General features: G+C 39.7%; 1 protein-coding gene and 1 pseudogene across 4 annotated transcripts in view; one reads left to right on the top strand and one right to left on the bottom strand.

Annotated features, from left to right (window-relative positions):
• Rhoa (ras homolog family member A) overlaps window positions 1-25932 on the top strand; it is a 49397-nt gene that overhangs the window by 9820 nt on the left and 13645 nt on the right. For all 4 annotated transcript variants that reach the window (XM_071615723.1, XM_071615722.1, XM_071615724.1 and 1 more), the window contains one exon: window positions 21149-21306. In XM_071615723.1, coding sequence (XP_071471824.1) covers window positions 21151-21306 — 156 coding nt within the window. In that variant the 5' untranslated portion in view covers window positions 21149-21150. The remainder of the gene's footprint in view (window positions 1-21148; window positions 21307-25932) is intronic.
• Window positions 22564-25507, bottom strand: LOC114091383 (activator of basal transcription 1 pseudogene; annotated as a pseudogene).

The following is a 25932-nucleotide window of genomic DNA, read 5'->3' on the forward strand; positions in this document are numbered from 1 at the left end:
CCTGCTACCGCCAACTTTTTTTTTTCCTTTTAATATTTATTTTTTAGTTGTAGTTGGACACAATACCTTTATTTTAATTTTATTTATTTATTTTTATGTGGTGCTGAGGATCAAACCCAGGGCCTCTCACGGCACTAGGCTCCACTGCTGAGCCCCAACCCCAGCCCACCAGCATTTTTTTTTTTTTCCTTTTTTGCAGTGCTCAGGATTTAACCCAGGGCTTTGTGCATGTTAGCCAAGCACACTACCATTGATCTATGCACCCAGCTCTACCATCACCATTTATAACTGAAGGGATTTTCTAATCCATGCAACTCTGCCTTCTGCATGTATAGTGAACTCTGACTAAAGATTTAGTCATGAAATCAGAAGCATTTATTTAATCTACCAGTTATATACACTTTGTTTTTCCAGGTGTATCTTTTAGAAATTATGTTCTCCGTTGTGTTTTCCAATTTTACTGATTTTTATATCCTGACTAAACTTACAAGAAAAATGTTTGTTCTTTTTTTTTTTTAATTTTTATTAGTTATTGATGAACCTTTATTTATATATTTGTTTATATGTGGTGCTGAGAATTGAGCCCATGCTAGGCGAATGCTCTACCACTGAATCACAACCCCAGCCCCCAGAATGTTTGTTCTTTACAAGCAATCCCCATATAAAAACTGGTGAATATTTGTAGGAAATAGGGACAAACATGTAGATTTTTATCTTTTGAAACTTGTAGCTGCTCTAAAGCACAGGGACCTATTTTCATTATTAAAAAAAAAAAGTTTTAAGCATATAGTTGAAAATTTTGATGAGTACATTGTTAACTTACATTTTTGCGGCAGTTGTAACCGAGGCCATATGGTGCCAGTGAATTGGGGTTCTCTGCCTCTTCCATAGACCCATACACAAATGCTGTCCCACTTTTCTGGGTTATTTTCACATAGCCCTATTTGTAATATGGGCTTTGCCAGCCTATGAAAGTAAATCTTAAGATGGATAGTATATGTTGTAACACTTTGGTAATCTTTTTTTTTTTGCCAGGAGGTGATTTTGTTACACGATTTGGCAACTTTGTTGGTAAACTGTGTCCCGACTTTTTATGGAAAAGTTCTTTTCTGGTTGTCATCTCTTGTTTAACTTTTCTGTTTATTCAGAAGGACACTTTATCTTTTGAAGATCTTAAGTTAAGAAAAGGAAAATAACAGTATCTTAGAGAAGTAGAGTATGGAGTGAATCTGACAAATACCTAGCTCTGACATTTTATAATTGTGACAACTTTATTGTTGTGGGTTCTTTGTAGCTCAGTTTTCTCTTCTGTAAAAAGGTAATGATAATGGAGTCCAATGAGGGTTCAGTGAGAGAGAAATATTTAGTCCTTCACCTTTCACCCAGTTTGTATTTTGTAGTTTGGAAGAGATTTATTTATTTTTTTGTTTGAGATGGGGTTTGCTATATTGCCTAACTGATCTTTAATTTGTGGGCTTAAGGAGTCATGCTGACTGAATCTCCGAAGTAGCTGGGACTGTAGACATGCACCACTACATTTGGCTGGAAGAGAATTTTTTGGATTGGGGGAGTAGCACCCTAAAAACTGTTGAAGGACCAGGACAGGGCTTATTACTAAGGTGCTTGTGCTTAAGCACAATGGTTCTTAAACTTGGCTGTTCCCAAAATTGGGATCCAGTTCCTATGAGGAAATCACCTTGGGTGTGTTTTTAAAAATTGTCTTCATGGAGCTGGTGCTCACCTGGTACCAAAGGTGGGGGAGATAGTTGTTGAGGCTTGAGAGGAATAGGATCTGGACCCTGCCTGAAATGTTTGTTCCAGAATGCAGGATGCCTGTCTGCTCATTTCCATTGCCAAAACATCCTGGTGGTGGGGTGGGGGCTGGGGTTGTGGCTCAGTGGTAGAGTGCTTGCCTCACGTGTGTGAGGTACTGAGTTCAATTCTCAGCACCACATATAAATAAATGAATAAAATGTCCATCAACATTAAAAAAAAAAATCCTAGGACACGTTAGACAGCTCATTGGGGCTATTTCATGGTTCATTCTTCTGTTAGTCCTGCAGAGAAGCATTGTTTTATAGACAATACTTAATCCTGACTCTGTACATCTATTTAAGGTTAACCTTGGAATACTTATACTTTGTGTTAGATAATTTGGTGCTCTTATTTAGGAAACCTGAAAGTATGTTACCTCAGGATGTGTTTCTTGCCTCCCTTCTCACAAAAAGACTGAAGTTTAGACTGCAGTAAATTGGAGGTTTTTTGCATCCTTCTCTGCTTACCTCCATGTGCCATAAATCTGTGGCTGTTGCTCTCCAAAGAATCTTCTGTAGAAAGGAAAGCCCCTGGTAACTGCTTGATTAAGATAGCCAAATAATGGTGGGCAGAGTGGCACATGCCTGTAATCCCAGCCACTCCTGAGGCTATAAGGGGAGATTGTAAGTTGAAGACTAGCTTCAGCAATTTAGCAAGGCATTCAGTAATTTAGTAAGACCATGTCCGAAGGAAGGGAGGGAGGGAGGGGGGGAAAGAAGCTCAATGGCAATGTGCCCTTGGGTTCAACCCCCAATACCAAAATGTGTGTGTGTGTAACCAAATGATGACAATACCAGACTCAAGTTCATTGTGGACAGGTGGTTTGGGCCCTTTTGTGAACAGCTTCCTATAACGGTTTTATACACACACAGACACACCCACACACACACTAGTGTTTTTTAGTTCTCAGTGGATCTTCTTTAATTTTATGTATGTATTTATTTGCGGTGCTGAGGATCGAACTCAGGGCCTCACACATGCCAGACAAGTGCGCTACCATTGAGCCACAACTCCAGCCCATTACTTTATATTTTGAACTTCATTTTCCAGATGTTTAATGGTGTTTCCCCTTTGCATTCTTCTCTGTGCTAGTCACAGTCCTAAGGGTGGGTGAATTTGGAGTTGGTAGTTTTCTACCACTATCTCTGAAACAGTTTCAATTTAGGGATTCTCTTCCTCTGATCTAATACAATACTAAGTATTGTATTTATTTCAGTGTATACCTCCTTCAACAAAAAAGGAAGACATTGGGATCAGAGGCTATTGAAGAAAGGAGAAGCTTTTGAAAAGTTTATACTTCTTTTCAACCAGGTTTATTGTTTGTTTGAAAATTTGTTTCTAGTTTGGTTCCTTTTAGTACTTCCTGGAAAAAATACCATAGTTTTTACTTTTATTTTCAGTTTTATAGCTCTCCTGATAACTTTGCTTCAAGAAGATGTATTGTAGAGTATCTTTTGAGTTTTCAATGGGATTCATATGTATTTAGGTTGGGGGAAGAAGAGTGGCTCTTGTAGAAAAATTGTAACAATAAACCAATGAAATAATATCATCTGGTTGTGGATAGTTGATAATTTTCAGGCCTTAAAATTTGTTTCCTGGGTGGCTGGGGCTGAGGCTGTAGCTCAGTGGTAGAGTGCTTGCCTAGCATTCATGAGACACTGGGTTCGATCCTCAGCACCAAATAAATGTAAAATAAAGATATTGTGTCCACTTAAACCTAAAAAATTAATATTAAAAACATTTTTTTTCCTAGGCTGGGGTTGTGGATCAGCGGTAGAGTGATCTCCATCCTCGGCACCAAATAAAAATAAATAAGTGAAATAAAAGTATTGTGTCCAACTAAAAAATATATATAAAAAAATATTTGTTTTCTTAGTGGATGTCCTGTTTTCTGTCTTCATAATGTCTAGTCCTTGAGCTTCCCTGAGCTTCAAAGATTTTCGAGTTTTACCTTTAGAGGTTTTATTGCCTGCTTTAGGCTGCATAGAGCCCCTGTTTAGGCCCCTGTTTTTACATTTATGAGCACAACTTTTTTGGTGGGGTACCGGGGATTGAACTCAATGGCACTTGACCCCTGAGTCAGCCCCAGACCTATTTCATATTGTATTTAAAGACAGGTTCTCACTGAGCTGCTTAGCACCTTGCTTTTGCTGAGGCTGGCTGTGAACTCTTGGTCTTCTTGCCTCAGCTTCCTGAGCTGCTGGGATTACAGGTGTGCGCCAGCATGAGCACAACTAAGTTTCTTTGTCATTAGGCTACATACACATACATCTTTATCTTACTTAAGCATGAGTTTTTCTGAACTGTTGTGAAGTGAGCTACTGGCCAGTTAGAGTAGAATTGTCTAAAATAAGCATATAAGTTCAAAAGAAGGATCTGAATTTGAGCACTTCCTGTCGAAGGTAATTGAAGTTTCTGGGAGTTTGTCTTAATGTAGTCTCACCACTGTTTTGTATTGATGCTCTTATTATCATTTTCTTTTTAAAATCTGTGTGCTACAAGTTGGTTAGTTTCTTTGTTCCATGAGCACCAGTTTTGTGCCTGTGCCTAACCCACAGTGGTGAATAAAACATAATGTTCTTACATTACTGGAGTATGGCAAGAAGAAACCTTGGAGAAGGGCATGATGAGTGAGGCAGAGATACAGCGAGAGCACCTGAGGGGCCTGAATGAAGTTGAGAGCTCAGGGAAGGCCCTGAGGATAGTGATTTCAGTCCTAAGCATGATGTGCAAGGGTGGGGGTGGTAGAAGAAATATGGTAAGTTTTTAACCAAATACAACAAGCTCTTCATTCTTTTTAATGAAATTCACAGGTGTTTTTTTCTTTTTTAATTGTTGATGGACCTTTATTTTATTCATTTATTTATATGCGGTGCTGAGAATTGTACCCAGTGCCTCACACATGCTAGGCAAGTACTCTACCACTGAGCCACAACCTAGCCCCTCACAGGATTTAATTAGAGGAAAAAGATACAACTGAATTGTATAATTGAGATATGTGGGTGTCCCAGAGATAAGTCTCCTCCACTTCCTTCTTCTCTTCCTATTAGGTGCTGGGATTAAACCCAGGTCCTTGTGTATGCTAGGTGCGCCCTCTACCACTGAGTTACACCCCGCCCATTTTCTTTTTAAATATCCTATTTTGTAATTTTGATTTATTATCAAACCCCTAGAAAGGGAAATTGTCTTATGTCCAAGTATATAGTACTGTTTTTAAAGTACTGAATTCAGTAACAAAGTAAAAATTAAGTCATGTTCAGAACTATGCTATATAGATTATACTTTTTGGATGGTTGAGAAATGATAGAAAACTTATAATCATTGATGCTGCTTTTGCATAATTAGCCCTTTAAATAATTATGAGTTAAAATTATAATTATCTTAAGTGTGCTGAATTAGTCATTTTTTATTGCCATGCTAATTTTATCTGCATGGAAATTTATTCATTATCTTTCTAAACTATTGTAGAGATCTTGATCTGGCAAAAGCAGTATAGTTATCCAGTTCGTTTATTTCCCCTTGTTTTTGCCTTCTTATAAAAAATGTTTGGCTAATAAACGTCTTTATAATGCATTCATTATAACCCGATAGCATCATCTCAGACATTTTTGTCTTTTTGAACGCCAAAGAAACTAAAAATTGCTAAAAAGCTCAAAAGTTGAGCACAGAGGCCAATTTGTTGTGAATATGAGAACGTATAGAAAATTTATAGTCTCGGGCTGGGGTTGTGGCTCAGTGGTAGAGCACTTGAGGCACTGGGTTGTATCCTTAGCACCACATAAAAATAAATAAAGATATTGTGTCCATCTACAACTAAAAAAAATATTAAAAAAAAAAGAAAATGTATAGTCTCTAAAACAAATTGTCACAATTAGTCAGCAGGCTGGGATTGTGGCTCAGCAGTAGAGTGCTTGCCTAGCACACGAGACCCTGGGTTCAATCCTCAGCACCATATAAAAATAAATAAAATAAAAAGATATTGTGTCCAACTACAACCAAAAAATAAATATAAAAAAAAAGTTACTCAGCTAGGGGCTGGGGTTGTGGCTCAGTGATAGAGCGCTCACCTAGCATGCACGAGGCACTGGTTCGACCATCAGCACTACATAGGAATAAATGTATTATGTCCATCTACAATTAAAAAATAAATATTAAAAAAAGAAATAAGATAAAAAGGTCCATCGACAACTAAAAATAAAAATTACACAGCTAACTTAGGTTGAGAATTCAAATTATTATCAATCCTGCATTTTAGTCATACCACACTCAAACCCCAACATACCTAATTTAAAGCCTCCTTTAATTCCCCATGAGAAAGGGCTCAGCCCACTTATCTAAAAACATTAGTCATGGAAAAATTGGACTTGTTTTTTTTATTTAAAAATTTTTTTTTTATTTTTATGTGGTACTGAGAATTAAACCTAGTGCCTCGCACATGCTATTGCCACTGAGCCACAACCCCAGCCCCAGCCCCGGAAAAATCGGACTTGAGGGCACTGGCAAAAGTATTTTATTTTATTTTATTTTTTTCAATATTTATTTTTTAGTTTTTTGGCGGACATAACATCTTTGTATGTGGTGCTGAGGATCGAACCCTGGCCACACGCATGCCAGGCGAGCGTGCTACCGCTTGAGCCACATCCCCAGCCCAAGTATTTTAAATGTATTGAAAGGCTGGGGGTGTGAGTAGAACACTTCCCTGGCATTTGTGAGGCCCCAAGTTCATTCCTCAGCACTGCAAAAAAGTAAAGTATTGCCAGGTGCAGTGGCATACATCTGTAATCCCAGTGGCTTCAGAGGCTGAAGCAGGAACATTGAGACAAAGCCAGCCTCAGCAACTTAGTGAAGCACTTAGCAACTCAGTAAGAACCTTTTTCAAGGTCTGGGGGGGCTGGGGATGTGGCTCAAGCAGTAGTGCGCTCGCCTGGCATGTGCGTGGCGGCGCTGGGTTCGATCCTGAGCACCACATACAAATAATGATGTTGTGTCTGCCGAAAACTGGAAAATAAATATTAAAAAATTCTCTCTCTCTCTCTCCCTCTCTCAGAGGAAAAAAAAAAAGGGCTGGGGATGTGGCTCAGTGGTTGAGCACTCTGAGTTCAATCCTCAGCCCCCCCCCCCAAAAAAAAAAGTATTAAGAGATTATGTACGTGTTTTAAAATGTTGTCATTTGCGTTAAAGATGTTCATAATTGCAATTCACAATTCTGAAAACTTAAACACTCAATTTGATGGCAAAACCTGATATGAACTGATGTCCTATTTAGTATTTCATTTATTTTACTGAAGAACTATTAATCCACTGGGTATGTTATGAATATTTAGCATTTGTTGAATGTTACCTTTTTAAAATCTGAAAAAGACAATTTAGAAACATCTGGTTCCAAAATTTGTTTTTTATTTTTTGGAGGGGTGTGTGGTAGTGATGGTGGGGAGGAGATACTGAGGATTGTACTTGGGGACAGTCTACCATTGAGCTATATCTCTCTCCCCCCCACCCCTTTTAAAATTTAAGACACAGGGTCTTACCAAGTTGCCCAGGTTGACTTTGAACTTTGGATACTCCTGCCTGAGTCACCTGTGTTGCTTGATTTATGGGCAGGTGCCACCAAACCTGGCTCCAAGGCTTTTAGATGAATTGTGGGCCTGTATTTCTGTAGCTAAACGTTTCTTACAGGAAGGAAGAGGATAAGATGAGCTATGGATGGGATATGTACTTTGGGAAACCTAATTACGTAATTTACCTGAAGTTTCACAGCTGCTTTGAACCTGAGTACCAGGTTCAAGAGTCTTTTCTTTTTTTTTTAATATTTATTTATTTTTTAGTTTTCGGCGGGCACAACATCTTTTGTTTGTATGTGATGTTGAGGATCGAACCCGGGCCGCACGCATGCCAGGCGAGCGCGCTACCGCTTGAGCCACATCCCCAGCCCCAAGAGTCTTTTCTTGACAGAGTAGAGAGCATTAGGTGATTTAAGCTTACATAGTAATTTGAGAAACAGCACTGAGTAGTTCAAGTACCATAGTAATTCATGGATGAAGAATTTATTTTACTGGGATTGTGGGGAGGATGTAACACTTGGCCTTCCTTTGGAAAAATGGCAACCCTCTCTTTCAAATTTCAGCTGTCTAGAATTTGTCCTGGCCTAAACAAAATAGTTTTTTTCCTAAAATGAAACTTTTACTAGTTTAACAAATAATGGTGTTTGAACTCAGGGACACTTGACCACTGTACCCTATTTTCTATTTTAATTAGAGGCAGGGTCTTGCTGAGTTGCTTAAGGCCTTGCTAAGTTTCTGAGGCTGGCTTTGAACTCAAGATCCTCCTGCCTTAGCCTCCAGACCTGCTGGGATTACAGGCATGTGCCACCATGCACGCCTTGTTGGATACTATTATCTGTAAATTTTAGTATAAAGAGTCAATGTTGGGCTGGGGTTGTGGCTCAGTGGTACTTTCTTTTGTTTCTGAATAGGCCTTAGGTCTAATTATTGAAGCAGGAAGTTACTTCTTTTCTAATAAAATCTGCAAGTACAACCCATTGTATAGAAAGCTCTGTAGTCCCTACCTTCATATTAAAAAAAAAAAAAAAAAAGGCAGGGGGTGGGCGGTGGGATGAACATCTTAGCACTCCAGATATGACAAAAAGCCTTAAAAAGACTAGTACCTTTAGAATATTCTAGAGAGCAGTTTTCTACCATGATGAAGAGATTATGGAGAATCAAAAATAACTTGTTATTAGCAGCTATGTACTGAATATTACAAATATTCTTCCCATGAATTAGAATTAAGGCTACTTAGATACAGTGGTGTTTTTCTAAAATGAATCTTTTCCCAACCTATGTTTTCTATGACCTATGAGGCTGAAGCAGGAGGATCATAAGGTTCAAGGCCATAATATTCCATTATATGGCTATTCCTCAAGGCTAACTGAATGTTTGCTTAAATAGGATTGGTTTGTTAATTGAAAACTAATAACTAGAGGGTTAAAAATATGACAGATTAATCATTAGTGCCTTAAAATATCTTTTGGTCAAGTGAGCAGTTATTTTTAATTTCCAGTCTTAATCTAGAAAGACTGTAGAAGGTAGTAGTATAATAAACTAGGCCAAATGAAGAACTTTAGTCACTAGCTCCAGAAGGCCTTTAGGAAGCTGTTCAGACAGATGTGAGTCAACATCATAGTCATACAAACATGAGGAAATTACCAAAGACTGCTTCATGAAATGACTACATGTTAACATGTGGTTGTGGCTTAGCCACTCTTAATATCTGAGGAACATCTGATGGACAGACCACTCCCTCACTGTGCAGCCAGATAAGCAAAGTGGGCAGGAGTGCAAATGGTCTGTAGTCATCACTCGGGATCAATTAGACTTGTAAAAAGAAGTGTGAAAAGGGCTGCTCACCATTTAGCAATCTTCCTACAGCAGAGCTTCCTGAAGCTTAGAAAGCCACAGCCCTTGATTGCCATCATCTGTTCCCCAGTAGGGGAAAACAGACTTAAATCACACTAGCACCAAGAGTTGATGACTTCAGAGCAACTCACACATATTCGACATTTTCTCTTCTCTGATATGTAAATGAAATTCTAAAGAAATGCATGCAAAAATGTTGTAAAAGGGCAGAAAACAAATACAACTTTGTGTGTGTATGTGTGTGTGGTGCTGGGGATTTTAACCCAAGAGCACTCTGCCACTAAGCTACATCCCCAGCACACTTTTTATTTTGAGACAAGCTCTTGCTAAGTTTCTGAGGCTGTCCTATAACTTGTGATCTTCCTGCCTCAGCCTCATGAGTAGCTAGGATTACAGCTGTGTACCCCTACCCCAGGAAAGTTTTTTAAACCCATATTGTTTGATCTAGGACTATAGCTCAATGGTAGAAGACTTTGAGTAGTATGCATGGGGTACTGGATTGAATCATAACAAAACAAAGTAAAACAAAACCCGTATTGTTGCGTTGAGTATTAGACAAAGATGAGATTAGAAGTTTCTTAACATAAGACTTTGGACCAAATGCATCGAAAACTCAAATCATGAACCTCAGGAGAAATATTCAGAGTAATCACTTACCATGAGTTATTAATTGATTTTTTTTTTTTTTTAAGTGTCACCAGTTTGCTAGGGTAGACAAAGGAGAAAAGTATACTAAAGCAGCAGGATTACTTCTTGTCATGAGGGGGAAAGCAAACAGTGGAATGTTTAAGAATGTGAACTCAGGGCTGGGGTTGTGGCTCAGTGGTGGAGTGCTTGCCTGACTTTCATGAGGCACTGAGTTTGACTATTAGTACTGCATATAAGTAAATAAAAGGTCCATCAACAACTTAAAAAAAGAATGTGGGCTCAGGGTCTGGGGTTGTAGTTCAGTATTAGAGCACTTGCGTATCATGTGTGAGACATTGGATTTGATTCTCAGCACCGCATATAGATAGAAAGAAAGAAAAAATAAAGATCCATGTCAGTTAAAAAAAAAAAAAGAATGTGGACTTGGATTTGCCTCTGAGCCTGATAAAAAACAAAACAATATGGACTCTAGAATAGATTATTTAGTTCAGGACTCATTTCTGTGACAGGGGGCCTCATCTGTAAACATGTATTAATGCCTATCTCATAGAGCTGTTAGGAGGAAAGTATGTTAAAATAAAGTAGAAAGTTTGTAACAGCTTGAAATGTTAGTGTTTCTGGCATTTTCCTTTTTATCTTCTACAAAGTAGTGGGAGAAAAGGCTTCTCCACCTGAATTAAATACTTATGGTACTAAGTATAAATAAGGAGAAAAAGGAAAGGGGAGGGGTTGGAAAGTTACAAAAATTAATGACCTAAATAAATGGGAAGACATCCATGTTAATGAGTCAACTTAATATTGTGAAGACAGTGGTACTCCCCTAATTTCATCTATGCATTCATTGTAATCCCTATCAGCTGCGTTTTTTTTTTTTTTTTTTTTTTTAAGAGAGTGAGAGAGAGAGAAAATTTTTTAATTTTTTTTTTTTTTTTAGTTTTCAGCGGACACAACATCTTTGTTTGTATGTGGCGCTGAGGATGAACCCGGGCTGCACGCATGCCAGGCAAGCGCGCTACCGCTTGAGCCACATCCCCAGCCCTTTGCTTTTTTTGTAGAACTTTACTATACAACTCTTTGAAAAAAGCATAGGTTTCTCATCACCTTGGATTTGTCAATTGTTTCTTAGGACATCAAAACCATCAATAGCTAAAGAAAAATAGATAAATTGGACTTCATCACAAAGCACACTATTAAGAAAGTGAAAGGAAACAGTTCAATTAAAAAAACAAATGGGGGGCTGAGGATGTGGCTCAAGCGGTAGTGTGCTTGCTTGGCATGCATGTGGCCCGGGTTCGATCCTCAGCACCACATACAAACAAAGATGTTGTATCCACTGAAAACTAAAAAATAAATATTAAACAAAACAAAACAAAAATGGGCAATTAATTTGAATAGACATTTCTCCAAAGGATATGTATACAAATAACCAGTGGCACATGAAAAGATGCTAAACATCTTTTTTTTTTTTTTTTTTTTTAATTTTTTGTTATAGGTGGACACAATGTTGTTTTTTTTTTTTTTTTTAAACTTTATGTGATACTGAGGACGAAACCCAGTGCCTCACACATGCTAGGCAAGCGCTGTACCTCTGAGCCCCAGCCCGACTAAACATCTTTAGTCATTAGGAAAATGCAGATCAAAAGCATGCAAGATAGCAATTTCCATCCCTTTGTATGGATTTTAAAAGAATAGAAAATAAACATTAGTAAGGATGGGTAATTGGAACCTTTGTACATTGCTGATGGAAATGTGCTGTAATTCAACTGCTATAGGAAATCTTTCCAGAGTTCTCAAAGGACTTATAAGCAGAGACTCAAACAAGTACTTGTATCCCAGTATTTCATTGCAGAATTATTACAATAAGTAGGTGGGAGTGGGTAGAAACACCCAAGTGTCCATTGGCAGATGAGTGGATAAACAAAATGTGGTTCATCCACTCAGTGGAATATTGTTTGGCCATAAAAAGTACTAAAGCTCTTGTATCACACTACAACATAAACAAAAACATTTTGCTGAGTTAAAACAAGCCAGGAAAAAAAAAAAAAGACAAAATATTGTGTGATTTCAGTTATGTGAACTGTTCAGAGACAGTAGATTAAATAATATTAATTGAGAGGGAGGGGAGGATGAGGAGTTACTGTTTAATGGCCTACATTTCCCTTTGGGGTAATGGAAAGGTTTTAGAAATAGTGGTGATAACTATACAACATGAATATAATTAATATAATTGAATTATGTGTTCTATTTGTGGGTTTTTATTTTGTGGTATTTTTGTTTTTGTGGATTTTTTTGCAGTGCTAGGGGATCAAACCCAAAATCTTACACATACTAGGTATGTATGCTACCACTGAGCTATTTCACCAGCCAGTTTGTTTGGTTTGGTTTTTAATTTTTTTTTTCTTTTTTAGTGGATGGACACAATACCTTTATTTCATTTATTTATTTTTATGTGGTGCTAAGGATCAAACCCAGTGCCTCCTGTGTGCTAGCCAAGTTCTCTACCACTGAGCTATAGCCCCAGACCTGTTTGTTTTTACCACTGAGCTACATCCCTAGCCCTTTTTATCCTTTTATTCTGAGACAGCATTTTGTTAAATTGCTTAGGGCCTCAACCTCCTGAGTCATTGGGATTACAGGCATGTACCACTGCACCTAGCTGTTTGTTTTTTGAGACAGGGTCTTGTTTCAGTGCTGGGGTTTGAATCTTGGGCCTTGAATAAATTGGGCAAGCACTTTAGTACTGAACTATATAGCCCCAGCCCTATGTAGGGAGGTTTTTTTTTTTTTTTTTTTTTTTTTAAGAACTTATAGTTAAGTAAAAGAGTGGGATAGAAGTGGAGTAGAGAGCTACTACTGGAAGTAGGTAGGGTTAAGAAGCTGGGGTTGTGGCTCAGTGGTAGAGTGTTTGCCTAGCATGTGTCAGGCCCTGGGTTCAGTTCTCAGCACTGCATATAAATAAATGAACAAAATAAAGGCCCATCAATGTCTAAAAATATTTTTAAAAAGAAGAAGTAGCGTTTAAAGCCACTAGTGATGATGTTAGGCATCATTATCAGCCTATCACTAAATGGTATCATGTGGCTGCTGCGTTTACCCTTCAAAGCCCATACTTCTTCATCTGGAGTTGGAGATAATTCTGATGGAGTCAGTGACATATGTGTCTTGGAAAGTGCTTCATCATCAATACCAGCAGAGGAGCCACCCTGAAATGGGGTGTTGCAATGAGTAATTATGACTGTATAAACCAAGGTTTGCACATCACAATAAAAGGCATTCTTTTTTGGGTACCAGGGATAGAACTCAGGAGTACTTAACCACTGAGCCACATCCCCAACCCTTTTTTGTAATTTATTTAGAGACGGGTTTTATTGAGCTGTTGCTAAGGCTGATCCTTCTGCCTCAGCCTCCTGAGCCACAGTGGCTGGCAAGGTATTTTACCTAACTCCTCTGCTATAGTTTTGGGAGGGCATTATGTTCAGACCCATTTTATCTTCTTGTGGAAAGAAGAAAATGGTTTCTAGAAAGGTAACCTTTTGCTGTTTGTGTTCAGTTCTGTGGTCTTCAGCAACAGGTTTAGTCCCATCTCCCTGAATTACTTCCACCTAAGAGTACCATCTTAGAGCCAGTCTGTGGTACATTTTCAATTAGACAAACAAAAAAAGTTGTGTTTTACTTTTTAATAGACACCCTTAGGTGGATTTTGTTTTTCTTTTTTTAAATACTGGAACAAGGCTGGGGCATGGTGATGCATGCTTGTAATCCCAGCAGCTCAGGAGGCTGAGGCAGGAGGATCGCAAATTAAAGATATTGTGTCAACTTATAACTAAAAAATGAATATTAAAAATAAAAAATAGGGATGGGGATGTAGCTCAGGGGTCAAGTACCCCTAAAGTTCAATCCCCAGTACCCCCACCCTACCCTCCTCCCCCTAAAAAAAAAAAAAAAAACAAACACCTTCCACAAGTAGACCATTGAATGCCAACCACCTTATTGCTGTAGCTTAAAACATCAAGCATTCTAGATATAGTTGCAAGGCCTTACAGTTTAATTCTTCGTGTGTGTGTGTGTGTGTGTGTGTGTGTGTGTGTGTATAGGGTGGGTCATTAGTAATTTTGGGAGTGTGGGACTTCCTTGTTGATTGTGGAATGTTACCTCTGTTTGTGTGAAGGGGGTGGGTGGTGATGGGAATTGAACTCAGTGGCACTTTACTACTAAGCTACATCCCCATCTATCATCATCATCATCATTATTATTCTTTTGAGACTGGGTCTGCTAGGTTGCCAAGGCTGGCCTTGAACTTATAATCTTCCTGCCTCAGCCTTGTGAGTAGCTGGGATAACAGGAGTGCACCACTACACCAGGTTCAGTTATTAAAACAAGGCATGAGAGCCAAAGCAGGCTCCATATCAAAGTCAGGGCCATCTTATCCACACACACCCCCACACCTCAGCCCTCATCACTGCTGGGATTCGAACCCAGGGCCTCAAACATACGAGGTAAGCACTTTACTACTGAGCTATATCCCCAGCTCCACCTTATTCATTTTTCAATGTGTTTGGCTGTGAGAAGTTGTAGCAGCTTCTGATACTGCATGCCTTATGTTCCAGGGAACTCAAATTTTTTTTTTTTAGTTGTAGTTGGACACAACACCTTTATTTCACTTGTTTATTTTTGTATGTGATGCTAAGGATGGAACCCAGGGTCTCGCACATGCTAGGCGAGCGCTCTACTGCTGAGCCACAACCCCAGCCCCAATTTTTTTTTTTAATATTTATTTTTTAGTTGCAGTTGGACACAATACCTTTATTTATTTATTTTTTATGTGGTGCTGAGGATCGAACCTAGGACCTCACAGGTACTAGGCAAGCGTTTTACTGCTGAGCCCCAGCCCCAGGGAACTCAATTTTGACTTTAGAAATCAAAGGGAAAGGCTGGCTCTGACATAGTATATACTGTCCCGCTCTGAACCATAAGCAGTAAGAGCCAGCATTGTTGCTCTGGTCCTACCTGGCTTTCTGGCAACATTTGATGGCGATATTTTCATGTTAAGACTCAACTACAATATAGTAATGGTAGGGAGTATATACAGATGATCCCTGACTTAATGATGGTTTCAATTTAGTTTTTACTTTAGGAGGTTACAAAAGTGATATGCTTTCAAGTAGTAACTGTACTTAGAATTTTGATATTTTCCAAGGTTTCCAAGCAATGTGATACTGTTCTATGATGCTAGGCAGTAAGCTGCCCCTTCTGGTTGGCCATGTGATCACCAGTATAAACAACCAAATACTTTACAGTGTACTGTGTTGCTAACCTATGATGTTCAGTAGGTCAGGTATATGAAATGCGTTTTCAGCTTATAGTATTTTCAACTTATGATGTGTTTATTGGGATGTAACCCAGAAAGAAAGAAGGAAGGGAGGGAGGGAGGAAGGAAGGAAGACTGATCAGAGTATATCAGGGAGAAAGATATTTTATCAGTGTTCTTGGGAAACATGCTTCTTTCTTGGGCTTTTGTTCCTCTAAATGTGAGTCCTATTCAGCATGTCCTTACCAAATTAAATGCAGCCAGAAAAAAAAAAAGTTTGGGGTTGAATAGACTGAGCCAAAGTGGTCTTTGCCCTAAGAGAACTTACATTACAGGAATGGATATAAGTCAGGTATATAACTCCTACCATTTTCATTTAGGGTAGGACCCCTAATAAAAAGTAGTTCTGTAGCTGGGCGTGGTAGTGCATGTTGGTAAACCCAGATACTTTGGAGACTGTGGCAGGAAGATGGCAAGTTTGAGGCTAGCTTGGGCAATAGTGAGACCCAAAAATTTAAATAAATAAAAAGGGCTGGGAATGTAGCTTAGTGCCACAGTGACCTGGATTCAATGCTCAGTATCCCCACACACAGAAATAAGAGGGCAAGGGAGAGTACTTGTATAATATAAGCATCAATAGAGATCCAAGATTTTGTTTGGAGGCAACACCTGATTTGAAGGGGTGGATGATTTAGGACAGAATTGGGCTTTAGAACAAAAGGTAACACCTGAGATGGACAGGAGGTTTTTTTTCCCCCCCTCCCCTACTGAAGAAAGGGGAAAGATTTTCAGAGAAGGCATTGCTTTGAGCTGAGGTAGAAGATATATACAACACCAGTTAATGGAACTAGGTGTGTGATAAGTAATAGAGAGATGGGAAAAGAAAATATTTGGCTGTTACAGTTTTAGAAGACCCCAAAGTCCGGGTTGAAGTGTGAGGACCTGATTTTGGCATTGAGAATCAGTGTGATGGGCTGTACCCCAGCCATGGAAATCAGGAATTTATCTTCGGCAGGTAGGAGAAAAGAGACAAGATCAGTTGGACTTTTGTTTTTGTCTAGATAAGCAGTACTGAGAACTTGAACTGGACTGATGATTATGGGGATGAAAAGAGGGTAGTGACGAAGAATTTTCCAGAACCTGAAATGGAGAACAGAAGAAGCAAGAAAATCATTTAACACCAGGGTTTCCTACATGAGTGAGTTGTGTAGGCTAGGATTGGCAACCTGTTTTTATCACCAATATTGGAGGCATTGAAAAAAGTTTTGGTTAGAGTTGGAGTGATGTCTTAGAGATGTTGATGTCTGAGGTACCACCAATGGAGCACAGCATTAAGGTATGATAGGAGTTTGGGAACAGAGCCACAGTGATGTAGGTTTGGGAGTCATGTGCACAGAAGTGATATGTGAGAAACTGAAATCTCCAGAGGTAGAGAAGTAAAGCAAACAATCACGGGAGGAATGATTAGATGTGGATGAGCAAGGATAGGGAGTTAAGTTGTAGCAATAAGAAAAAAAACAATCAGGCCAGGCCTGGTGGGGCATGCCTGTAATCCCAGCAGCTCAGAAGGCAGGAAGATCACAAGTTCAAACCCAGCCTCCGCAACTTAATTTGTCCATATCCCAAAAATAAATGAATAAATAAATAAATAAAAGGGCTGGGGATATGGCTCAGTGGTAGTGGTAAAGTGCCCCTGGGTTAAATCAGGGGGGGGGGGGATTTTAATGGCAGGTCATTGATAACTTTTTAAGTGTTAATAGAAGTTTAGACAGAAGGCAGATTTGAAGAATTTAAGCAAAGCGAGTATATATCTTGTTTTTGAAACAAGTCATAAAGAGCAAGGTAACTGGGGCTGGGGCTGGGGCTCAAGCGGTAGCGTGCTCGCCTAGCATGTGTGCAGCCTGGGTTCGATCCTCAGCACCACATACAAACAAAGATGTTATGTCTGCCGAAAACTAAAAAATAAATATTAAAATCAATCAATCTCTCTCTCTCTCTCAAAAAAAAAAAAAAAGAGCAAGGTAACTAAAGGAAAGCATGAATGTGGTTTTAAAATAGGAGCAGAAGCTAGGGGAATACCTCAGTATGCATGTGCAAGAGTGCCCTGCACACTATTGTAAACTAAGTACAGGGAAACAGTAGAGAGGAAGAGATTGGGGATGGGGTAGGTGGCCATAGGTGAGGAAACAATAAAGTATTGGAGGACCTGATGTTGGGTGGGCCTAGATAGGAGAGAATGTGTAGTTAGTGATAACTATCATTTATTGATTGACTTCTGTGATGCCAGACCCCAGGAGAAATGCTTGCTTTAGTCTTCATAGCCCTTTTAATAGAGAGTGCTATGTAAGGGAGGGGTAGGATATGGGCCCATGAGAGTCAGTGAGCTGGTTGCTCCTGTTAATTAGGATTTATGGAAATTACTTGGGCCACTGCACATAGCCCTTACTTTTCTTAGACACTCATTTTAAAATTATTTTGCACTTGAGTGGGAAATGTATGGCAGTATTTTGTTTTCTCATGCTTAAGTGCTCTATCACTTCTCAGCCCTCTTTAAATCCTGGGACAGGGTCTCACTAAATTGCCCTGACTGGCTTTGCACTCACAATATTCCTACCTCAGCTTCTGGTGTATGCCCCCATGCTCAGGTTCACCTGGGTGATCTTGTTTCCTTTGTTAGCAGAAACCACTTAATATAATCTGCTCAAGTGCCTCAATACATTTGGCAATCCTCCTGCTGTAGCCCCCCTCAGTTGTTGAAAATACAGGCATACAGCACTGCAAAAAAAAAAAAAAAAAAAGTTTTTTGTTTTTGTTTTTTTTTTTTTTTGATACTGGGGCTTGAACCCAGAGGTGCTTTACCACTGAACTACATCCCCAGCCACTGCCACCCCCCATTTTTTTGGTATTTTAAGACAGGATCTCACCAAGTTGCTTAGGGCCTTGATAAATTACTAAGGCTGTCTTCGAACTTGAGATCCTCTTGTCTTAGCCTTCCAACCTACTGGGATCACAGGAAATTAACCATTGCTCCCAGCTATTTAAAAGTTTTGAACATAAAGTAATTAAGAACTATTACAGAATATATAGTCATTTGCTTACTTTTATAAGTAACTCAAGTAGATAAGTTATAATTGACTTCCTAGAAAAGTAAACCTCCTGTCAGAGCACTAAAGAATTATGTCTGAGACAGAACCTAGTCTACAAAATGAGGACCCAATGTAGTTTCCCTTTCTTTTCTTTTTGGTACTGGAAATTAAACCTAGGGCACTCAGCCACTGAGCCACATCCCCAGCCCTGTTTTGTATTTTATTTAGAGACAGGGTCTTCACTGAGTTGCTTAGTGCCTTATCCATTGCTGAAGCTGGCTATAAATTTGTGATCCTCCTTTCTCAGCCTCCTGAGCTGCTGGGATTAAAGGTGTGCGCCATCTTGCCCAACGTAGTTTTCTTTCTTAATTTGGCATCATCTGGTATACCTACTGTATTAGAATTATAGCAAAGAGGGGCTGGGGAAGTGGCTCAAGCGGTAGCGCGCTTGCCTGGCATGCGTGCAGCCTGGGTTCGATCCTCAGCACCGCATACAAACAAAGTTGTTGTGTCTGCCGAAAAACTAAAAAATAAATATTAAAATTCTCTCTCTCTCTCTCTCTCAAAAAAAAAAAGAATTATAGCAAAGTGAAAAGTAAAGACACTTCTGTGAATTTTTTTTTTCCTGGGATATTTTTAAAAAATAGCAAGTTTGGTTTCTCGACATTTGTATTTTTTACTTCTTGTTAACAGCTCCACTTTTATACCAGATGACCAGCATCCCCCAGAATCCTAGAACCATAGGTTTTTATTTTGTCCCATAATCTCTTTGTCTTTCACCAGTGATGGTTGAAATGGTTTTTACATTGCTCCTGGGCCAAATGTTCTCCATAGAATGTTTGGTTGGTAGAGCCTCTTTTGTTGTTTCCTGGCATTTTTACTTTTTGTGTTTTTACATTAGAATGAAATACAGTATTTCCTGGGCTAGGGATATAGCTCAGTTGGTAGAGTGCTTGCCTTGCATGCACAAGGCCCTGGTTCCATCCCCAGCACCACAAAACAACAAACAAAAATGAGATAGATTATTTCTTTAATTGAGTGCCTTCTAGGAATGATGCTGTTTAAAGATGGTCATTATTTCTCTTATTTATTTATTTAGGTGCCTGCGCTTGAACCCAGGGGTGCCTAACCACTGAGCCACATCCCCAGCCCTTTTTTTATTTTACTTTTTTTTTTTTTGGTACCAGGGATTGAACTCAACCACTGAGCCACATCCCCAGCCCTACTTTGTACTTTAGAGACAGGGTCTCACTGAGTGAGAGTGTGGTGCTGAGGATCAAACCAGGTGCCTTACATATGGTAGGCGCGCTGTGCCTCTGAGCTACACCCCAGCCCCTGGCTCTGAGTTCTTGACCTTCCTGTCTCAGCCTCCTGAACCGATGGGATTACGTGTGATGCCATGCTTGGTTTATGTTTCATTTTGTGACAGCGTCTGAGTTGCTTAGGACCTTGCTAAATTGCTGGCGCTGGCTTTGAACTCGCAATCCTCTTGCCTCAGCCTCCTGAGCTCCTGTGATTACAGATGACTTTTTCTTGAATCAGAAAATTCCTGTTTAATTTTTTGCTTCCTATAATGTCCCAGTTGATCAGGGCCGGGGGTGGGGGGCATACTGGAGATTGAAACCTTGGGTGCTTTACCACTGAGTTGCATTCCCAGCTCCCATCATCCCCTTTAAAAATTTTTATATTTTGATATGGTCTTGCTGAATTGCCCAGACTGACCTCAAACTTGTGATCCTGCTGCCTCAGCCTCCCAAATAGCTGAGATGACAGGCATGCACCATTGCACCCAGATGGTTGTTTTGACTTTGGGCACAAACCAATCTGCTCTGCATTAGCCCTGACCATTTCACTCAATGGTGAAGATATGTTCTAAGGAACGTAGTGAGAACATTATGGAGTTCTCTTAGCTTTGAAAAGAGACTCAAAGTTGCACACTACAACTTTGTTCTTTTTCAAGATTATTTTGACTATTCTAGGTTCATAACTTTCCAGGTGAATTTTCTGACTGGTTTATCGGTTTCTACAAAGAAGCCAGCTGATATTTTGATAGGGATTATGTTGATATTTTGATAGGGATTATGTTTGATAGGGATTATGTTGAATCAGTGGATTAACTTGGAAGATATTAATGTTTAACAGTGTTGTCTTTCAATTCATGACTTTTTTTTTCATTTATTTAGCTATAGTTAGTAATATTTTGTGGTTTTTCAGAGTCTTTAAGTTTTATATTAGTTAATTTTATTACTATTCTTTCTGAATGATGTTATGAATGAATTTTTTATATTTCATTTTCAGATTATTCATTGTTAGAGTATAAAAATACTGCTGATTTTTTTATGTTGATCTTGTATCATAGTGTTGCTGAATTTATATATTCTAAAAAAATTTTAATGGATTTCTTAGGACTTCCATGTATAGGATAATATATATATATATATTGGTACCAGGGATTGAATTTAGGGGCATTCTACCATTGAGCCACACCCTCAGCCCTATTTTGTTATTTTATTTAGAGACAGGGTCTCACTGAGTTACTTAGTGCCTCAGCCTCCCCAGCTCTGGGATCACAGGTTTGTACCTCTGTACCCTGCTAAGGTCATACCATGTATGAATCAGACAGTTTTACTTATTCCTTTATAATCTGGTTGCCTTTTATTTCATGTTCATACCTAATTGTCCTGGCCAGAACCTTGTATATTATGTTGGATAGAAGTGGAAGGAATAGACCTCCTTGTTTTGTGTTTAGTCTTTTGGTGCCAAGTGGAACAGTGTATTAGAACTTTGTGTATGCTGAGGCTTGTGCCCCACGGCCACAAATACGTGTGCCGTAACTTCTTATGTATTCTAAATAACACCTTTGTTTTGTGTTTAAGCTATGGCTGCCATCAGGAAGAAATTGGTGATTGTTGGTGATGGAGCATGTGGCAAGACATGCTTGCTCATAGTTTTCAGCAAGGACCAGTTCCCAGAAGTGTATGTGCCCACAGTGTTTGAGAACTATGTGGCAGATATTGAAGTGGATGGAAAGCAGGTGAGTACATTTCCCATAATATCTGATGTCATTCTGCATATTAGGCTGTTCAGAGAGCCTGTAGAGAATTACACCTTTTTGTGTCTTTAGATACAAGATATATATTAAAAAAAATACAAGATATAACGAAAATGTCATCCATTCTCATCATGTCATTTTAGTCCACTTTTTTCTTGTTTTGCCATACTTGGGATTGAACCTAGAGTGTTGGTCTCTCTTACTTTCAGACAAGGTCTAACTAAGTTGCCAGAGCTTGCCTCAAACTTGCAATCCTCCTGCCTCAGCCTCCCAGGTCACTAGGAATACAGGTGTGCTTCATCACACCCTACCAACTTCATTCATTTTTAAACTGTTCTTGTCCAGACTTTATACATTTGTGTGTGTTTTACATTGGGGCAGCCTTAGTATATGATTTCTTTTTAAGTTTATTTATATTTGAAATTTAGTTACAAAATAGATAATAATCAGATGAACATTTTTGCATGGATAGACTGTTTTTGTTCTGTCTGTATTTCATCAAATGCCCAAGTATGAGGACTGGGGATATAGCTTAGTTGGTAGAGTGCTTGCGTTTTATGCACAAGGATTTCAGTTCAGTCCCCAGCAACACACATAGACACACATCCAAGTAGGGAATTACTTTTCAAGAGGTCCTTATTAATTGTGCTTCTCAGTGGGTTGTGACATTTAAAAAAACATCCAAGTTTATTTATTTAATAGTACTAGGCATTAAACCCAGGACCTCACACCTACTAGGCAAGCTCTCTGCCAGTGAGAGAGCTTTTTTAAATTTTTTTAATATTTTGAGACAGTCTTGCTAAATTGCCCAAGCAGCCTCAGACTTGTGACACTCCTGCCTCAGCCTCCCAAGTAGCTGGATTACAGGTGTATGCCACCACACGCAACATTTTTTGTTTTGTTTCTTGACTTTAACATAAAAGAGCCTGCTACAGTTGTTTTGATTTCCAGTCATTGATAACAAGGCCAGTGTTCCCCATGTCTGACCTAGAAGCCCTATAACAAGAGTAGGACATAGGTCTTATGGAATTCATCTTCTACTCCCTCTTGTTGTCAAAATAATTTCTTACTTGACCTCCTATACGTATTCTCTTTTTTAAAAGATCACAATATGTCTATTTTACAGCTAAAGAAGTGGATGAATCCACTCTACTCCAAAAAACATGGATAATTACATTAATGGGATAGGGGAGGTTACCAAGAAACTAAAGAAATAGCACAAGCAAAACCAAATTATAATTACATTCAACAAGCACTTCCTGCTGGATTATGATGTTTTAATCTGAGACTGGGCATAGACTTCAGTTTATTGTGACTCCCAGGTTTTCAGTTCATTCTGATGATTCATCCTGACTCTTTGAAGCAATCAGGACTGCTCTGCATGTATTTGTGAATCCCTTACAGCCTTAACACACATGTAAGTGCACTTGAGGGATCTTTGTTTCCAACTTCCTTCCAAGCATTTGCCCTTTACAGTGGTTTGCCCCAACACTCCATCTATGAAGCAGTTTGAACCATAGGAGCAAACCAGACTTGTTCAGACTTCTACTGTGCCATTTTCCCAGTTTGCTTCCAGCAATGAACTTGGGAGACTTGAAGACTTCTGCTGCCGGTGATCAGGAATCAGGTCCACACTGAAAGCACTGCATGTCCTGCCCTGGCCCCAACTCTGTTTCTTATATGCTTCTACCATGATGCTCAACTATCTTATTCCGTGATCTGTAAGACTCTTAACCACCAAGGTCATTATCACCCATTGTTACAGTTTCTCACAATGGTTTAATAAATGTACTAGATAAATGTTTTGGACTAAAGAACTAAATAGGAAGGGGAAAAAAAGATCTAGGTTGAAAGGAGGCTATGAGACAAGGAGATGGAGTGAAGGTCAATGAATGTAACACAAGATGAAAATTGAAATCTGCTGAATGACTATAGCCCTTAAAACTAAAAGCATTTTTCCCCTTTAAATGCATTTGGAAGGAGGTTCCCAGTCCATTCCCAACCCATTAACTATTATGTCTATTTCTAAATAAAATGATGTTGCTTCTTTAACTATATTCAGTAAACAGAACAAGTCTGCCTGGACCATCCATTTCTACTCTAGCTGCAAATAAAGGCCATTCCTGGGGCCAAGAAAGGGGCGGTTTTTTTTTTTTGTTTTTTTTAAGTATCTATTTTTTAGTTTTAGGTGGACACAATATCTTCTTCTTCTTCTTCTTTTTTTTTTGAGAGAGAGAATTTTTTTAATATTTATTTTTTAGTTTTCGGTGGACACAACATCTTTGTATGTGGTGCTGAGGATCGAACCCGGGCCGCACGCACGCCAGGCGAGCGCTATACTGCTTGAGCCACATCCCCAGCCCTGGACACAATATCTTTACCTTATTTCTATGTGGTGCTGAGGATTGAACCCAGTGCCTCATGCATTCTAGGTGAGCACTGTACCACTGAGCCACAACCCCAGCCCAAGAAAGTGGCATTTTTAAGGGATCCTACTAAGCAAGAAGCAGGCTACCAAGTCAAGCAAGACTAACCAGACATCTGCAATAGTCATAATCATGCTAATATGAATAAGGTGCCTGAGCCAGGCAATTACAGGAGTTGGGCAAGAGGAGGGAAGGCCCACAGAACTTTTATGCCTGGGCTTCACCAGAGATTCCTGCTCTCAGAAACAGGCTGAAAATGTTTGCCTGGGTGTCAGTATCATTCCAGCATGAAGTAGACAGGTGAGCAGCGATAGGAGATGAAAGGGGCCTCCCTACCCCTCATGAGTCCCTTGTCTGAGGAGGTTCCTCTTTACTCTCTGAGGGTGGTGGGGCTCCAAAGATTCTGGCAAGGAGCCCTCAGTTGGAGTGGAGCTGGTCCTGGGCTGTAGCCCAGCAAGCCGTTTCGCGCCCTCCTGGACGAGCTGCTTTCTGAACCTTTAGCTCCTGTGCCATGGGACACTGGACAAACGGCCCAGGAACAGCACGGGCAGGTAGGATCCCCATGAGCAGCAAGGAAGTGCTCTCCCCGCTCTACACTTCGAAGTCTTTCTCATGCTTGACCTCTTCTGCTGCCTTCTCAAAGGCAAGGTATTCACTGAATACCAAGTGGGACCAAGTAAAATGGTGCAGATACTTGAGGTTCCACAGGTCATAATGGAAGCTGCTGCGTCTGCGGGTACCCATGGGAGTATTGTGCAGACTGGCTGTTACCCTCTTGGCCACGCTTGTCGCTTGTCACCGAACACCATCCAGCCCTTGGTATAGTCCTTGCTGTACTTGGATTACTTTTTTCCTCCAGAGTCTACAAACTGGTTCTCAGCCTGGAAGAAAATGTGCCCAACCTCGCAGTAGGCACTGAGCAGGTTGCAGACGTGCAGGGATCAGAAGCACAGCGGGAGGCAGCATCACCTGTTTCTCGCTGCAAGCTGCTTCTTCGGGTTCCTCTTGCTCTTCCTCTGCCTGTTTTCTGGTTTAGCTTTTCCAGTGGCCCTCCTTCTGAAGTTGCCTAGGTCTCCTCAGGCTCCATGCTGATGATATGACAGTCTTAAAGCCTCCTATACATATTCTGAAAAGGAATGAAACTCCCAGCAAATGGGTCAACTGGATAAAAAGAAAATTAGAACAACATGTTTAGTCCTCTTGGGCATGTGCATAATACATTAGCTTCCATAATTCTACTTCCTTTCTTACTTGCCTCCTTTACCTACCATTCCTTTCTGCCCCAGAATCACCTATCCCTCCCTTCCTTGTGGCATCATGTGTGAAAAGTGGGTTAGGCCAGCTGCTTATAATTCCAGAGAGTTATCATTATAGGGTTTTCTGTTAGTTCAGTGGTCCTTTATCATTTGTAAAATGGCTTAGGTGATATCAGGGTTCTGTGAAGTAATTGAAGTGTTTGGAAGCATCAAAGTGAGGGAGCTATAGAAGGGCTTAGGCAGCAAGACAAAATGGTGAGTGGAAGGTCAGGGGCAGGACCAGAACCAAGGAGCATGGAGAAGGTCTTTATTTAGTTAAAAAATAAATAAAGATAGACCTTTATTTATTTTTGTATGTGGTGCTGAGAATTGAACCCAGTGCCTCACACATGCCAGGCAAGTGTGCTACTGCTCAGCCTCAGCTTCAGCCCCAGCTCCAGCCTGTGGAGAAGGTTTTCTAATGAGGTCCTCTTCCTGGTTGATGAAAGTGCTCACGGACATAAGCAGGGGACCCAATCAAACACTTTTGTACTCTTAAGCGGGGAGTGCCCCTAAATGGGGAATTCAGTTAAAAAAAAAAAAAAAAAAAAGAACAGGTGCATGGACATACTAATCAATAATAGTGAGGAGAGAGCATGGACATGGAAGAGGTAAGGAAAGAAGAGAATTTCAGGGGCCATTAAAGAACAAGCCAAAACTCCTCCAGCAGACTCTTGGCTCTGGGCCCCTTCTCTTTGGAGAAGTTTGTCTCTGTCACTTTTGCAGTAAACCTGCTTGCTTACTATCTCTGTGTCCTGTTCTTCAATTCTTTGCTGAACAGAGACAACAAATCTAGCACCTGTGAATGGTAAAAAAAAAAAAAAAAAAAAAAACATCAGAATTGGGCTAAACTATACTGTACTCAAAACTCAGCCATCACCCCCCCA

The sequence above is a fragment of the Marmota flaviventris genome, chromosome 8, assembly GCF_047511675.1.
Source record: "Marmota flaviventris isolate mMarFla1 chromosome 8, mMarFla1.hap1, whole genome shotgun sequence".
In the NCBI taxonomy this organism is placed as follows: Eukaryota; Metazoa; Chordata; class Mammalia; order Rodentia; family Sciuridae; genus Marmota; species Marmota flaviventris.